Source organism: Pseudorca crassidens, chromosome 13 (genome assembly GCF_039906515.1).
Source record: "Pseudorca crassidens isolate mPseCra1 chromosome 13, mPseCra1.hap1, whole genome shotgun sequence".
Lineage (NCBI taxonomy): Eukaryota > Metazoa > Chordata > Mammalia > Artiodactyla > Delphinidae > Pseudorca > Pseudorca crassidens.
The window spans coordinates 38097211-38115321 of record NC_090308.1 but is presented as its reverse complement, the minus strand read 5'-3'; the positions used below and the strand labels follow the sequence as shown (position 1 = coordinate 38115321).

Genomic DNA, 18111 nt, shown 5'->3' with positions numbered 1-18111 from the left:
CATATGCTATCTGCCGGAATTAATGCCGGGGGTTATGCATGCATTATTGCACTTGATCCTCAATACATCTGTATGATGTAGGTATTATTTTCCCCATTTTACAGATAAGGGAACAAAATCTTAGGAAGTTTAAATAGCCTTCCCTTGGTCACAGAACTAATAAATAGCAGAAGGTGGAATTGGAATCCATTTCTGTCTAAAATCTAGTCTCTTAAACACTAAGGTATAGCACAATATTGTAGATACATAATAAATGAATAAATGATACCTGGATAATTAAAGTTAAACTATAGGTTTTCATGAGGAAAAAAAGTTATTCATTGAAAGACAGTAGAGGCTGGAGACTGCTAAGATGTACTGTGAGTTAATGTTAGGTAACTTCCTCTATTGCAGTTGAAACAGACCAATTTATTAACAGTTATGATCCTGCACAAATAACCCTGTTTTTTTGTATAAGAGAGCACAAAAGAAAATCTAGACTAAAACAACAGTACACTTGGGGCAATTAAATATCAAAAAAATCTTAATCAGAAATTGTTTCTGCCTGGCTTGTTCTATTGAGGAATCATTCTGCGTATTGAGCCAGCAGCATTCATCATCCAACAATTCTGACATCTGTAGTGCATGATAAAAGCAAACTAGGGCATATACACACTACCAAACATAAAATAGATAGCTAGTGGGCAGCAGCCACATAGCACAGGGAGATCAGCTCGGTGCTTTGTGACCACCTAGAGGGGTAGGATAGGGAGGGTGGGAGGGAGACGCAAGAGGGAGGGGATATGGGGATATATGTATGCATATAGCTGATTCACTTTGTTTTAAAGCAGAAACTAACACACCATTGTAAAGCAATTATACTCCAATAAAGACTTTTTAAAAAAAGCAAACTAGGAACTTAATCCCAGGCTGGATAGTGCACTGTAATTTAAACTATTTTATTAAAATTGCCGTATCCTCTAATATTTTTTTATTAAAAAAATTTTTTTAACATCTTTATTGGCGTATAATTGCTTTACAATGGTGTGTTAGTTTCTGCTTTATAACAAAGTGAATCAGTTATGCATATACATATGTCCCCATATCTCTTCCCTCTTGTGTCTCCCTCCCTCCCACCCTCCCCATCCCACCCCTCTAGTGTGGTCACAAAGCACCAAGCTGATCTCCCTGTGCTATGCGGCTGCTGCCCACTAGCTATCTATTTTACATTTGATAGTAAAAGTAGTCAAGGAACGTAAGGATTTAAAAGATGTGTGTGCATGTGTATGTGTATTTGTATGATGTGTGTTTTAATAGAACATTATGGCAAATGATTATATTGTAGACTCTGTGCTGTCTGAAGAGCTTTGGTGTGTACTTGAATATATTATTAGGATATGCCTCAACATTTATATATTTAACTTTGTGAGAATTTTAAAATAAATGTTTTTTGTTAAGAATTTCTTTCTCCACAGGATAAATTGCTTTATCTTCATCACTCTTCGCTTTGAATGCTTGATAGCCATCTTCTTTCAGTATGGAAACTATTTATTGGATAAAAGTTAATCGAAATCCTACTGTGTAACAGACTCTGTGACATGCATTGTGTTCACAGCAAGGAGAGAAACTGATAAAGTCCCTGCTCATGGAATTTATAGTCTAGTGGGTACTCGTTGTCAAGTAACCCTCTAGTGCAGGACATTAAATGAACCCCTGTATATTTTAGCATGGATTCATCTTGGGAAACCAATTATTTCAGTTGAGTCTAAGAAAAACAATGTTACAAGTCTAATTATTAAGTGCTTTGTGCAATTGTCAATTGTGTTAAAATGTATTTTATTCATGTACTTTTTTCTAAGATAAATTATCATTTCTCCTTCTCCTTCCCTCTCTCTCTGTCTCTTTCTCTCTCCTGCACACCCACAGACACACACACACACACACACACACACCCCACATTCAACTGCAGCCAGTCTCCATTCTGACATATGCATCTAATACCTATTATTGAGGTAAAATAGTGAAAGTGACTTAGGAAATAAACCTCCTTATTTTAAAGTTCTCACCTTCCTTTTCATTCTCTCTTTAGAAATGAATTTAAGTTTATTTAAATGAAGGAGTCAATTTATCAGTTAATTCTGTAATTATTTTTGCTTTGATAATTAGTTCCATTGCTGTTCTTCTTCATTAGCATGTGTGGTTGTATTTTAGCTTATAGTCTTTCTTTTTGAAAATTAATGAGGTCTGTGAAGAGGCATATTGCCACAGCAATAGCCAAATGGTTGGAATGCAGCAGCAGGGGAAAAATTCATTATGGAGGAGAATTTAAAAGGGCAGCTGCTTCTTTAATGCCATAGCCATTAAGATGACAGCTTCCTGCCACCACAGTAGCACTTTTCATTGACTTTCCTCCTTCCCAGTTTTATGTTGTTTCCTAGTGAGGAACTGAGATATAATTCCCGCCTGCTATCAAAGGCATGTGCAAGGGGTTTTCACATTATTTGCTTTCCTAATCATAAAGTGCTCCTGACTAAACAAGAGGGATTTCTACTTTTCTTAAAGTTTTCAAGAGTAAGATTGATTTTATTCAGATGCCCTAGTGGAAAATTGAACAAAACTCATATTGAAATATTGATTTTTTTCCTAAAGTTCTCATTAAATATAAAAAAAGATGGTTAAAAATGCACATTCCTGTTGAAGTCGTTTCATAGAGCCCTTTCAGACAGGAATCAAGGCTCCTTTTATTTCTACTTCTTTTCTTATAACAATAAGTTCACTGTAATAATTCCCCCATTTGGTGATCTCTTGGAATGCATCAGTCCTGTACTAGAAATTCTCAGACTCAAAGAAAAGTCTCTTGCTTGACTGTAAAGAAGAGAACTTAAGCCTATTATTATGTATTTAGAATCCTCTGCTGTGCATTTTTCTATTCAGAGGCCAGAGGGGATTGTTTCCTTTGATGCAAAACATCACCATAAATGTATCTCTTTAAATGTGCAGCATTCTCAGTTCATAAGTCTCTTGTTGTAGAAAAAGTTAATCCGCATCCATGAGAGAAGTAATAAAGGAGAAAAGACAGAGAACAGAAGGTGATTGTTTGGCAGTAACGCACTGACATTGGCTTTATCGTTTCTAGATCCCAATCAGTTGTGGATCCTACAGTGTTAAAACGCATGGATAAAAATGAGGAAGAAAACATGCAACCTTTGCTCTCTCTGGACTGATAACTTCTCTACCCTCCCCATGGATTAGAAATGGAAGGTACTTGTTTTCAGCACCAGGGCCAGCGCTGTGGAGGAATTACCAGCTGGAAATTTATTTATTCACGTTAATGTAGCATAATATATAAGACATCAGGCTTTCCCGTTTGCCTGAACCATGGGTGCCCTGGTCTGAATTTTTTTTAAAAGGTCAATAATTTATTCTGTAAGTGCCAAGTTCTTTGTAAATACAATGTACTCTTCACGTCGTTTGTAAATTTTGGTAGTAACTTAAATTGGAAGATTGGCTTATGAGTCTATGCCAGTGATATGAACTATAACAAGAACAGAAAAGACACATAAGCAATTAAAGCTAATTAAATGTAGCCCTGTTTCCTATGAAGCCATATTTCAGCTATCATAGTGATTGTTTCATTGTTTTTCTCTGAAACTGTCGTACTCAAATGTACATTTAATGGGCACAGGGAACTAGATGATTCTAGGAAATTATTATGATAAATGTATTAACTGTCTAGTGATTTTCAGTTCACAGAAAATGTACCCTGGTGACTATCACTGGCCTTGCATTTGGGAGACAAGGAATGGCAAATGACCTGGTAAACTCAACACTTGAACTCTTCTATGTTGTTTAATTCCTGGAGTCTTGTGAAAAAATATGTTCCCCAAATTAAGATGTGGAATTCTGAAAGAGAGTGGATTCTTTTTAAACTGTTGTCTTCACAATGTGTCCTTTATTCCAGACCCCATTTTATCCCTATCTGATGTACTTTAAGAAACTTTTTCCCCCAAAACTCTTTGATCAAGAGAAAGAGAACTCATACATGAATAGTATTTGACAGCTAATTTTGAACATAAAAGTTGCCAAGTACCAATAAGGGGCTAATTTCTAATTCTTGTGCACTGGTTGAAAAAATATATATATTCTCACACACGTATATATTTTTACTGAGCTCTAATAAATCCTCAATGTGACAGGCTTACAAAGTAAATCACACATATTCAATGGTCTTAGAGACGTAATAGATTACTGTATGCAATGCTAACTCTGGAAAACCACTTCCATTAAAGTTAATGAAAATGAGGTATAGTAAAACAGACTTTCAGTGAACTTATTTAAGGGAATTCAATTTAATTTGTAATGCAATCTTGACTCTGCCATTTTAGTGCAATATATTTTGTCTTCAAAAAAACAACAGGTATCAACAAAGGCAGTAGGCAGTATCAGGTGATGGAGAGTAATATTGTTTTCCCCAATTTCAAGTTAATTTTCCTAATGATCCAGTAAGTTCACGTTTTCTTCTCAGAAAAGATTTTAAGAGCATATTGCATCCAGGAGAGATAATGAAATCTTCTGAGGGCATCTGAGATACTATATTATAGTATAAATCTAGATTTGGAATCCTTATGTTAAAGTTTTCACTTCATAAAAATTCTGCAATGATAGCACATTTTAAAAATTTAACTTTAAATTTCAAATTCTAGTGTGAAAAAGCAAGATTTTTACCACCTTTTCAGAGTGGTAATTTTTGAGACTGAGGATTTAACATTAAAATATTCTTTTGAAAGAAAAATATCTCAAGGAACTTTTGGAAACCAACAGAAATAAAGGCATGTAGCAGCCTTCATATACTTCTTAGTCAAAAGCTTTAAAAAGTCAAGTTCTAATTCTATAGCTAAGAATCTTAAAATCAAGATCAGTACACAATTCTGCAGTGTCACCAATGGACTGTCTAGTATTTGTAAAAATACATAAATATACATTAAAAATATGAATGCAAGATACCTTAAAAATGCTGACCTCCAATCAAATGCAGAAGAATAATGACTGTCGGTCCTCTGCTCCACCCATAAATATTACAGAGATTGGAATGCATTGGAATAAAAAGCCACAGCAACTCTTAATCTAAGAACCTAACCAATGTTGTTCTTACGTTTTTGCCAACTTGACATACATTTTTTAGCATTGGGCTTTATATACTATACAAGCAAGTGTTAGACAATATGATGGAATAAAATGGAAAGAAAGTGAGTACAGGAGGCCAGTCAACCTTGCATTTTCATGAGTTTCATTTGATATGCACCATTTATTGCCAATTTTCAGAATTCTACCAGATTCAGATGTCAACCAGCATAGCCAGCTTTTTTTTCCCCCTGTCATAGGCTAGTGTCATATACAAAAATAACTTGGAAGGCATATTTTATGTGTATACCTACCCACTTGTAAGTATCATTCACACTCTCTCCCTACCCCACATTTGGAAACTGCATTGGCATTGCTGCTTGACGGCTCTTTTTCAAATGAGCAATTGAGAGTTGGCTGGATTGTGTAAAATATTTTTAAATGAATGAACAAATTACAACAATGATGTGTTTTGAAATTGCTGTATCTAGTTCGGTCTGCCTATGTCTTTTCAGTCTGGAAAAAAATTCCAGTAATGTTTTTGAAGCTGCTTAGAGAACATTTGATCAACTTTATGAATTTTCCCCTCAGCACCAGCTAACTAACACTGTTTAGGAATTTTCTTTTTCCTCATGTGATTTTCTGTGTTACGTTGCTATGTCTACTGTTACATACATAGTAAATAAGCACCCTTATATGCTTTCGATTTCATTGAGATAGTACATCCCCACTCACACATACACACGAACACTAGACTGTTTGCTCTAATGATTTGCCTCTCTATTTTGAGAGCTATGCTTTTCTTTTTCAGTTATCTTGTTACTTAAAATTTGTAGGCATCAAAGAATTACCACGTTTGATTTGGAATAGGCCCATAATTCATTTACTTCCCTCACTTAGCCTGCCTAACCTTCTATTTCTTGTATCATTTCTTTTCTCCAGTGTTTCAGGGGCAGCTGCTTCCAAAGCTGGTTTAAAAATAAGTAACTTCCTTATGTTGTCCATGATATTTGCACACATTTTTGACTGATATTTTACAAGGAAGAGATTATCATAAAAATATATTCTAAGAAATATGAAGAAGTGCCTCTTTAAAAATGGAATAAAGCAGTGATACTAGAATATGGATTCTATTTGTTCTCTCTTCCAAAAAGTAAATACATGCATCTATTATATTATAAGGGTGAAATATAGCTATAATTTGAAGAAGGATATTTGAGGTCTTGCTTTGAGTATTCTCGTATAGTATTGTCTTTATTGTGTAAGTTCAATACAGTAACTTCAACATGTTACTGACAAATATGGCACTATGCTAAAACAATATACAAATATTAAATTGAGTGTTGCAAGCAAGTTTTTGAAGTGCATGCATGATTACTTTTATTTCATTAATAGTTTGCATAAGTGTAGGCAGAAACATTCCTTAAGTGTTTTCATATAAAATGCTTGTTTACTTTACAGTACTGAAAATTCATACATTCATAAGCAAGAAAGCCAAGCAGCTGGGTTCTCTTTAATATTAACTAGGTCACATTGTTAAATTAAACATTTGACGTTTCCGTAATATTTCTGAGGGAACAGAGGTCCTCTGATGCATCAAGATAATGCAGAATTATTTGAAACATCAAGAAACATGTTTACTACTCTTCACAAAAAGAAACTTTTAGAGCTATGGCAGTGTGTCTTCAGGAACAGACTTCCTTTTCATCTACAAATAACCCCAAAGCGTATGGACATGCTTATGGTCCTTTAAAGAAGTTATATCAAGAAAACCTGCTGAAAGGTTATACAATCTTATGTTATTTTATCTAAGCGTCTAGCTGGTTTGGTTGGTTAATAATTTCTTTTGCTTCTTATTTGGTGTGTGTTTATTAATAATTACTTGAAAAATTGCCACCAGTTATGAGGACATTTCAGAATGACTTTCAACACAAAATAAAAGGAGCAGAGCTCTGGCACGATGTGTGAACTTTCAGATATGGTATTTACATTTTTTGCATCAATCGGCTAATAGGCAAATGTTCCATTTTATATGTGCTATATAGCTATATAGCCTAAGAAATAGTGATACATTTTAAATTTATGAGGCTGTTAGATCGTGTAAGAATCAGCAGATTACCTAAAATATATTGGAACAAACGTGGAGGACTGGCTAAATATCCAGTGTGTGTGTAATTATCTTTAGTAGTGAAAAGGATTTTGTTTTGTTTTAGTTGAAAAAAATGTTTTCCAATATGCTCTTGGAACTAGTTAGCACTATTACTATTTGAAAGGGAGAAAATAATAAATACATAAGGAGGCTTGGCTTTGAAACATTATTATATCGCTTTAATTGCTTAAGCATATCATTTTTTTCATGAATTGAAGTTTTTATTTAGTAAATATCCATAGATTAGCCCGGCACATGGCCATAACACTATGGAACCTATTCTGCACTGAGCGTGGGAATTTATTCCCCTATACTGTAGGATATACTGTAGGATAGGATAAAAACGTGAAATAGCAATGCACTGGACTGAGACACTCAAGTTGTACTATTTTTTTTAAAGGAGTGCAAATGATACTGTTGAAATAAAAAAAAAATTAGAAAACAAATAAGCATAGGTCTTAAATACAATAAATGTACTTTTATAGTAAATAGTGGACATTGTTACAATTCAGAAGGTATTTGGTCAGTCAGTATTTGACTTAGTTTCAAATTTCATGCAAATATTTTTTTCCTTAATGATAGCAATGCATTTATTCTGTCAAACTTAGTTCTTGTGGTGAATGAGAGGGACCTAGATAAGAAGTGAACAAACCCTAAACCATATTAAAAAATTGCAATGCATTATAATTGGTTATATATAACAGAGGTTCAAAGCTCTGTCTTGTTCTTAATTCAGTTTTTCAGTTTTCATATTTGTGTAAAAGATAAATAAAACTCCCCAAACTAAGTAGTGTTTGTTTTCAAAACAGATTAAATAAGATGTCCAAGAGGTAATTATAAGAATACTGAGCACACTGTTTACTATTTGGCTCAACTACCTTTGACCTTTTGAGGGAATTGTTTATTCCAATACAATATTAAAAATGGTATAATGTAATTTTGAATAAATATACATTTTTGCTTTAAAAAAGCCTTTATTTTGCATATAGTAGATGTTGAATTTTGTAGTACGGATCTTTGCATCTGTGAAATGGAGATTTCTAAAATGTCATCTAAAAATGGGCAACAGGAACTTTATTTTGAGGGAAATTGTAGTTAGCTATTTTGGTTAGGACACCTGAAATTTTCTGATACTTGTATGTTTGGGGCTAAAGGGAAAAACACAATTCATTTCATTAAAATTACATTTTCAATAGTCTATAACTTCTAGACAAGACTTCAAAGGAGAGCTTGAATGAAGAAGTAAGTTAACTTTTAAGTTGCATGGAGCAATGGGAATGATCAATAAGTAAAATAACTAACATTTTCATATTTTCATGTAATGTTATTGGATTAGACAAGGAACTAAATTCAGAAATTTGAATTATAAAAAACATTGATTTAAATTCTATAAAAATAATTAAGTAAAATTTTAAAAAAATTCATTCTGACTTGAAAAAAATGCTTACTTAATAAACACACATTTGTATCTTCTGCGAGTTTTCCTCGTTTATCTTACCTGTGGATGAAAAACCATCTATGGAGGGGCAAGAGACACCTAACTAGAATCCTCTATAATTGATTTCATGACTTTCTTTAGCTCAAACGCAGATGATTTTCCTGTGCACAGCTTTTGAGGTTATCAAGTCTCGTTATTGCCGCCTCTTTCTAAAGCTCTGTCAGGAGGAGCGCACGTTTCTAGCAGCTACTGCAGAAGCATCCTGAGTAGGAATAAAACAAGGGCAACCAGACAATACACAAAAAGCCAGAGATATGGTCTGCACTCCTTGTCACTTAAAAGTGCATTAAACTGTATTACTAATTCTAAATACAGAAAATGATTTCAAAATGTCAAGACTTTCTGATATCAAGAGTTAAACATTCTTAGCCCAAGAACAGAGGCCATGGGGACATGATGGGCAGGGCTCTGGTATGTAGTCTGTCTGCACACAGCAGCACCACCAAAACCCTTATCTCTAAGTATCACTTTTCTCTAAAAATAAAATATGGTCTTATTCCCTTTTTTCTAACTGGAAGCATAAAAGTATCAGTTGGAAACCGTAAATGCTTAGTTCTCTTTTAAGAAAAAAATGCTACGTTATACCCATATAAACACAACTCACTCAGTTGCATAGGACTGAAATATTTGCATCCTGATTTATAAATCCTTCCTAAAAATTTAAAAACATATATAATAAGACTTTATTGCTAGAAAATTATTAAATGTTCTTTGTACCTGGGATTCGTGGGGAAGACTGGTAATATCCTTTCTGTTGAATTCATATATCTAAACATTTTATTTGGATGTTTAACGGACATCTCACATTTAACATTTACAAAACCAAACTTCTCTATCCTGAACCTGTTTCCTCTTTATAACCTTACCATCTCACTAAGAGTCAACCCTAACCTTCTAGTTTCTAGGGCTTAAAACTTTATAGTCATTCTATCCCTCCTCTCTTGATCTCAAAACCACATCCAATCTGCTAGCTCATACTTTTAGCTCCTTTTCAAAGTATAGTATCCACACTCTGACCACTTCTCTAACCTTCATCATCAGTACCTTGCTCCAAGATTTCATTTTCTACCTGGAATAGTTTAATAATCTGAAAACTAGTGTCCTTGCTCTGTCCTTGCCCCATGGAATCAATTTATAGCACAACATGTGAGTGAGCTCAGATGATTTCATTCCTCTCAAAACTCTCTGCAAGAGTAAAAACCACAGTCCTTATAACGATGTTTGAGGAGGAGTGATACGAGGTTTGTAAGCACCAGTATAGCAGAAGAGCATATTTTCTGATTAGGCTGGCATCTTTACCTGTACGATGCAAATGTAATTGTTAAGTAATTTCTTGCTTCTAAAGTTCTAGTCACTATACCCTCTCACCCCTGACCTTGACTTTTCTTAGATCATCTCTTAAGCTTTCATCTACTCTTTAATTGTCTTGCTAAACGGTCATCCTTGCACTCCCAGGAAATAGCCAAGCATTCCTCCACCTCAGAACTTTTACTCTGTGTTCCTTCTGCCTCTTTCCCCCAGATATCCCCGTAGCTTATTCCCTCATCTCCTTCAGATCTTTGCTCAAATGACACCTTCTTAGAACTCTCTGGATTTCCCTATTTAAAATCACATGGCCCTGTGTTTCTTCACGTATTTTTTTCTGCTCTATTTCTTCTCCATAGCTTTTATCACCTTCTAATACAGCATAAAGCTTATTTATTTTGTTCACTTTGCATTTTCCCCTAATGGAATATGAACTCCACACAGGCAGATATTTGTGTCTGTCTTGTTTACTGTTGTATTACCAGTGCCTTGAATAGTGACTGGAATTTAGTAGCAAATCCAAAAAGACTGCATGAATATCTTAAGTTGTTTCAACAAGTTATGTGTTAGCCAGTAGTATACATTTAAGGAGAGTCCTTTTTTTCTTAATAAGAAATATTTTTTTAAAACATCATCAAAGTGGGAATTTATCATGAGCCGAGAATTCTCTTCCCCTTTCTCCCAAATCTGGTCTCTACTCCAGAGCCCAAATTTTACATAACTTTTGAGCTTTATCTTTGGAAGTCACCCTAAGATCATTAGATGTTGTGTCTATATATTCATGGCTTATATTTACACCTAGAGAGACTACAAGATACCTCAGATGAAAAGTCATTTTGAGCTCAAAACCATAGTAAATTGTTCTTTGTTGATTATCCTAGTTAATTCCAATTTTTAAAAATTGCAGGAAGTTAAAAGACCATAGTTCTTCCACTATGGAAGACAGATCAAGACAATATACCTATATACTTACTTTTACTGGAAAGGAGAGGGAAAAAGCAGGAAGAAGGAAAGAGATAATGATCACCCTTTCTCTGAAACAATTATAAATGAGGAAGTTTTTTGGTGTTTTTAAGAGCTTCCCATGATCTAGAAATCTATATGTTACAACTACTTAGTCCATGAGCCCTCTTAACAGAAGTCTTATATCAAATGAGTTTTATATTTGATATCTTTACATATTTCTTATAGTCCTGACACCACACGACAGGAATTGATCAAACTCATATAGTCTAACTGGCTTTCCAACTTTCTCCCTTCTCTGTACTTTACTTGCAGGTATCATTTTCTGAACTTTACAATCACATTTTTTTTTGTCCTTAACTATCCCCATATTATTTTTTTTACAATTTGGACACACCCATAATTTTAGTAACCGAATATCTTAGATATTGATTCTTGGTGTGACAAGTTTCTGATTTTTATCCTTTGCAGTTTATCCTTTTGGTCTTGCTAAACCTATGCTATTCCTTTCCCCCCACTACACTTTTGTGCCTTTCCTTACATTGTAATAATTCAATCCTCCAGTTTTATAATTTCCTACCAGGACTTCTATTAAGAACACACTGAAAATAAAGGATTGACAGGTGGTACTGAAGAAGGAACTATAACTTGAAAAATAAGGATAGATGTTTGAAAGTGTTTTCAGGACACAACCAGTCTTTAGTGACTTTGTGATGTATAGTATGTACATTGGTACTCAGCAATGATCATGTTTCTTGTCAGTTACATAAATATATTGCAATCAGTGTTAATGGATAGTTTGGAAAACCTTCTTCTATAGAGAAGACATTAAATGGCTCTTGCTCAGAAACAAGGCAGGATTTTCTTGTATTTCTATCCTTGACAGTCTGTACAGTAGAAGCCATTTGCCTCTGTGGCAACATTTTTTGCCAATCTTCAAGAATGTGTTTAGCATCACTTCAGAAATAAGGGATTCAAGCTCAAGTATGCACAGTACATGGAAGATACTGTAATTCATGTTATCTTTTACTGAATTTTTTTTTATGAATTTTTTTTATGATTGAATCCTAACAATATGTTCTTTGATAAATTTATTCATTATATGCACTTTTTAATGGACTTAGAAATTTTACAAAATAGGTCACTTTGTTATATTCTTAAACCCATAGTATTCATGTTTCATTTAATGTCTAGATTATTCAAGTCTGTTGATTTCTGAGGACAAATGGATTTCTGTTCAATAAAGTGTCGCTAAATGATATTTCAGATTCTAAAATGTGGATGTGCGTATATGCCCTTTCAATCTTTTCGTCATAAGCTAAATTCCTGTAAATTTAGAAGACATCGTGTCAAATAGCTATGAGTAACTTTGTCATTAAAAATGGAGACATATGAAAATGGTGTTAGTATTTAGAAGTATAAAATATTTTTAAAGGGACTCTAAACATTTGTGGGCATATTGTAATGTTATTTTGAATTTATTGTTGACTTGATACAATATATTTGATGAGATTGTTATAAACAGCAAATCACTGGAAAGAACTTAGTGACTTCTGGAATGACAGAATGGTGATCCAAACCGGTGTCAGCTGTAATGTCCTCCCCTTGAAACAGTGGAATGGACCGGATGATGATTTCAGTTTATTTCATTTTTAACATTAACAGACATTAATTGAGCACTTTATCTGTCCCAGGTACTGTTCTAAGCTCCAGAGGTACGGGAGTAAACAAAACCAAGCCTTTGTCTTTATGAAAGTCTTATTCTGGTGGAGAAGACATGCAAAAAGTAGATAAGAAAAATTATATACTGTCAGGTAGTACTGTAAGTACAATGAAGACTTATTAGTTTAATTTGTGTGACCTCTGGCACTCTGTTTCCTCACCTGTGAAATGGGACAATACTTGTACCAAAAATATGAGCTAGATCTTGTTATAAATCCTCTTGTTAATCTGGCCCCTTACCTTTCATGGAAAAATACAATATAATCTATCATTCTCCTTGCTATTTGGGGGATGGCTATCAGGATTCTTCAGTTCCTTCATTTCTGCTCAGCACTGCCAGTGGTTGCCAGGGCTGCAGATGCTCATAGAAAATGAATCTTACAAGCTGCGTTTCAGGGTCATCCAGAGGTGCCAGTTCCTGCCCAGTTTTGTCCCTTTTAAGGTAAATTCCATACTGCTTTAATTCATTATATGTGAAAAATAAACATCAATTTTCATCAGAAAAGAAGACCAAAAGAACAAAAGATCAATGAGCCCTGATAGACTGCACAATTTAATCTTTCCATTTAATCTGTTATTTTCCCTCATCCACAGGGAGAACCATAAACCCATGGTTTTCCTGAAAAGGTTTGGGTGTATTCTATGTGTCAGTATCACAGTTAAAGGGAGCTCCGATCACTGTAGATCCAGAGGTGTTAATTTAGGTAGAATTAAAAGGATTACTTCCTGCTGGTATGTGAAACTTAGAAGTTTTGCTTTTTATAAAGTAGTCATAAAATACTCAGAGAAACTTGTGAGAACGTTTGGACAAATTACAAGACACGGTGAATATAGATTATAACTCATCTAGGAGGAGCCGTGAGCAAATAAAAGTTTCACTTATGAAATAGAGAGAAACAGCAAATGACTTCCATCTTGGGGAAACGTAGGGCTTCTCTATTTCTGTTCATACAGAAAAATCACTAAAAGAAAGTGTCTATATTAGGGCAGGCTAGATGCCATGTTAGTTAACTAATAGAAAAATTGAGTCTTCTTTCACATACTGACTTTCATAAAGGAATATTTCAGACCACCAACAATTGATGCATTAAATTTATGGGAAAAAACCAGATAATCTATTACGATCATAATAAAACATCCTGTTTTTGAGAGCAGGAAAGTCTTACCTATTTTTGTGAGCTGATGTGTTTCTGAAGTCTTTATAAATTTATTTCCCTCATTGATTATATACTAAAGATTTTAGTCAGTCTCTAGAAAAAAAATAGTGGGTTTTTTTTTTTTTTTTTTTTTTTTTTTTTTTTGCGGTACGCGGGCCTCTCACTGTTGTGGCCTCTCCCGTTGCAGAACGCAGGCTCAGCGGCCATGGCTCACGGGTCCAGCCGCTCCGCGGAATGTGGGATCCTCCTGGATCGGGTCACGAGCCCGTGTCCCCTGCATCGGCAGGAGGACTCTTAACCACTGCGCCACCAGGGAAGCCAAATAGTGGTTTTTATACAACTTACATACTAAAAGGTATTTGAAAGCAATTTTTCTAGCGCAAAGAATTTTAAACCTTATTTTGCTACAGTTGCTCTTTTGTCATTTAATGGATATTATAAACATGTTTTAACAAACTTTTCTCAAAAATAATAAAACAAACTATGGATATAATTCAAGACTTTAAAAAAACCTAAGAATCTGTAGCATACATATTTTTAACTTGGAACGATTATGAGGATATTTGGTAATTATTCAATATATTTGATTAATGAAGACTGCCAAACAGACAGTTGTTAACACCTAAGGAAAAAAGCAAAAAAAGCTTTCTTATTATCCCTCAGGCATGGTCCTCCTCACCACAATCAAAAACTACCTTTCTTTTTGTTTTCCTTGAGAATAATAGATGCTACTGCTAGAAGATCCTTCAGAGATTAAGTAATCCAAATTGCTCATTTTATTAGTATATAAATGGAAACCTATAAGGTCTGTCTTGCTAGAAGTCACACAACTAATTAAGGGAAATGCTGGTACTAGAATGAAGATTCAACCAATTTGGTGATACTTTTGTTGCTTTTAATAACTTCTTCCTTGCTCTCCTAACCCTTTTCTATTAAACTCTCTTCTCCTGCATATGTCCCCATTTCATTTTTTTCATTTTTTCCCCATACCATATACTGTGCTTGGAATTCTCCACCAGTATTATATTAGGTAAACATCTACTAACACTAAGAGCACAATATTCAGGGGTATTAAAATTAGAAACAGACTGTACATATCCACTATGCCCAGCCTTTGAAAGGATCTTAACAATCAGTAGATGTAGCATAAGCCCAGTCCTGCAGGAAGATGAAACTTTATCAGGCCTATGACTAAGAAAACAATAGTCACCCAATGAAGCCAACTATCTTGTGTTTAGAAGCATGTGTTCCTTGATTTCAAGAAGAAAATGGGATGGGGAGCAGCTCAGCACAACTACTCAACTTAACTCTTGACTATCGTCTCTACATTTGTCAACGATTAAAGGCAAATCAAAGGCCAGGAGGTTGGTGACTTTTTCTATCATGATGGCTGCAAATCAACTATGTGTTCCATGGGAGAGCTGTGGTACTGTTTGGGAGAGAGCTTCCCACAAGCATTTCCCCTACTGTGTTACCTTATTGTGAGCTTTTCTCATAGGATTTGCTATAGGAATTTTATGGGCTGATATCTTTCACAGATTGGATTTTCTCAAATCTTAAGAAAAAAATTGGAGAGAACTATAGATCTTAATAAATTGGTTAATCTAAGTGTACAGAAATATTTAATTCAGTTCACTAAAAAGGAGTAAAAATGTTCTGTATCAGATTTTATCAGAGATTATCTCAGCATTGCTATTGTTGAGTTTGGAAAATGGTGGCTTTGGAGTTACTTGGCCATTATCATTTTATCTGACTTTTAAACTGCATTTTTATGTTTTTTTAAATAATGTGTGAAAATATGGTATTAGACCCATACTGAGAACATAAATATTGCACAGAGTCAACTATCTTAAAATAATGCACTTAAAAAAACCCATAGTACTTATAATACTATTGTATTCTAAGTTGGGAGTAATCTAATTTAAATATATTTCTCTTCGGGAAACAGAATTATAATCAAAAACAGCATAGCTTCATACTTCATACCATGTATTATGATAAATTTCAAATGCAAGCCCTTTAAAAGTCAAAAGACAAAGGACAAATTGGGAAAATTTTTCAACTCATATCACAGATATAGAGCTAAGTTCTCATGTATCAAAAGGTTTCTAGAAATGGATGAGAAAAAGAAAAACCCAATAGAAACATGGGCAGCTGATATAAACATATGGTTCACAGAAAAGAAAACATAGCCTCTCTAAAAATATGAAAAGATGCTGTACCATGCTCAAAATGAGAGAAATAAAAATTCAGTGGAGCAGTTTCAGGGCACACTCTTTTGAGGAGGCTATGGGGAAATAAGTTCTTCCTCACGTTCCTTTTATGATGGATGACAGTTTGGCAATATCTATCAAAACTACAAAAAGAAGTGTACTTTGACTCAGCCATTCCACTTTTGGGAATTTATCCTTCAAACATACTTGCATACATGAGAAATATTTCATAGGATATATTCAAATGTATTTCCAAGGATATTCATAGGATAATTGTTTGCAAGAACAAAAAATTGGAAGAAAAAATGTTTAAAAATATATGCTATATCCATAGAAAGGATACTATACAGATCTGATGTAATCTGCTTAAATAAACCAGAATACTATACAAACGTAAAAAAAATGAGGAAACACTTTATGTACTAAAATAGAAAGATCTCTAAGATACATTGTTCAGAAAAACAGCAATGTACAGAATATTGTACAGAATTTGTTATAGTTAATGTAAAAAAGTGGAGAAGGGAACAAAATAAATATACATATATGCTTGTATATTAAGGAAATGCAGAAAAATACAAAGGAATTAATAACATTTGTTGTCTGTTGGGGGGAGTTGGAAATTGGGTAGATTGAGTAAGGGTGGGAAGGAAATTTGCACTTTTCACCTTTCCATGTTTTTTTAATTGAACTTTGTGCATGTATTATTTATTGAAAAATCAAATAAAAACTTAAGAAATTGTTATTGTCTTAAGCCATTCTGACATTGCTAAAGTTTGTAGTATATATACGGAATAACAGAAGGAGTACCCATATATCCATACCTCAGCTTAAGATATAGACCATTACCAATAGTTTTAAATCCTCCTTCACGTCTCTACATGATGCCATCTGATTCCACTTAAAGATAACTATCCCAAATTATGTTAATGATTAATTTTATTTTCTCTATAGTTTTACCACTTATGAGTAGATTTCTGAAAAATATAACATTGCAAAGAGCAAGATTGGATTTTCTCTTCTTTGAATGGCAAGCCCAAAGTTATCTGGGACTGGTATTTTCCTTATGTAAATATTTATACCCTTAATAGCACATCCTCAATGGTTTCAGGACTAATTCAATTTTCAGTTTCTCGTTGAACTGGTTTAGGCTATTGTACAGGCATACCTCCTCTTATTGTGCTTTTCTTTATTATGCTTTGCAGATATTGGGTTTTCTTACAAATTGAAGGTTTGTGTCAGTTGTGCCTGGAGCAAGTCTATTGGCTGCATTTTTCCAACAACATTGTCTTACTTTGTATCTCTGTGTAATTCTTTGGTAATTCTTGCAATATTTCAAACATATTATTATTATATGTGTTATAGTGATCTGTGATCAGTGATCTTTGATGTTACTACTGTGACTCACTGAAGGCTCAGATGATGGTTAGCATTTATTAGCAATAAAATAGTTTTAATTAAGGTACATACATTGTGTTTTAGACATAATGCTATTGCATACTTCGTAGACTATAGTATAGTGTGAACATAACTTTTATATGCACTGAGAAAGCAGAAAATTTGTATGACTGGCTGTATGGCAATATTCACTTTACCTCAGTGGTCTGGAATCCAACCCACAATATCTCCAAGGCATGCCTGCCTGTATTTCTTTTTCTAGAAATTTGATCATTTTCAATAAACTTTTCAAATTTTTTTGCATAAATTTTATATTAATCTCTGTTTTTTTAAGTACCTATGCTGTATTTGTATTCACCTCCCCTTCCTACTCCTCATATTATTAATATATGTCTTCTTTATTAGCATTGCCATAGGCCTTTGTATATCAATAATTTAGTTGAAACTGTATTGTACTTTTGCTTCTTATTTCACTAACTCCACTGTATTATATTTTATTTGTCTTTTTCTTTGTGTTAAATTTTGTGGATTTTTTTTTAAAACATGAATTCTTAATTTGGATTCTAAACTATTAAGTCTTTCTTATTTTCTAATATTAAAAATTTTGAA

At 33.8% G+C, this 18111-nt stretch overlaps 1 protein-coding gene across 1 annotated transcript in view; it reads left to right on the top strand.

The window, feature by feature from the left end:
- The window catches only part of CLVS2 (clavesin 2), a 74141-nt gene extending 61275 nt beyond the window's left edge, over window positions 1–12866 (top strand). Inside the window, exon 5 of the mRNA XM_067702219.1 lies at window positions 3116–12866. Coding sequence (XP_067558320.1) covers window positions 3116–3203 — 88 coding nt within the window. The 3' untranslated portion in view covers window positions 3204–12866. The remainder of the gene's footprint in view (window positions 1–3115) is intronic.
- Window positions 12867–18111: the final 5245 nt, after the last annotated feature.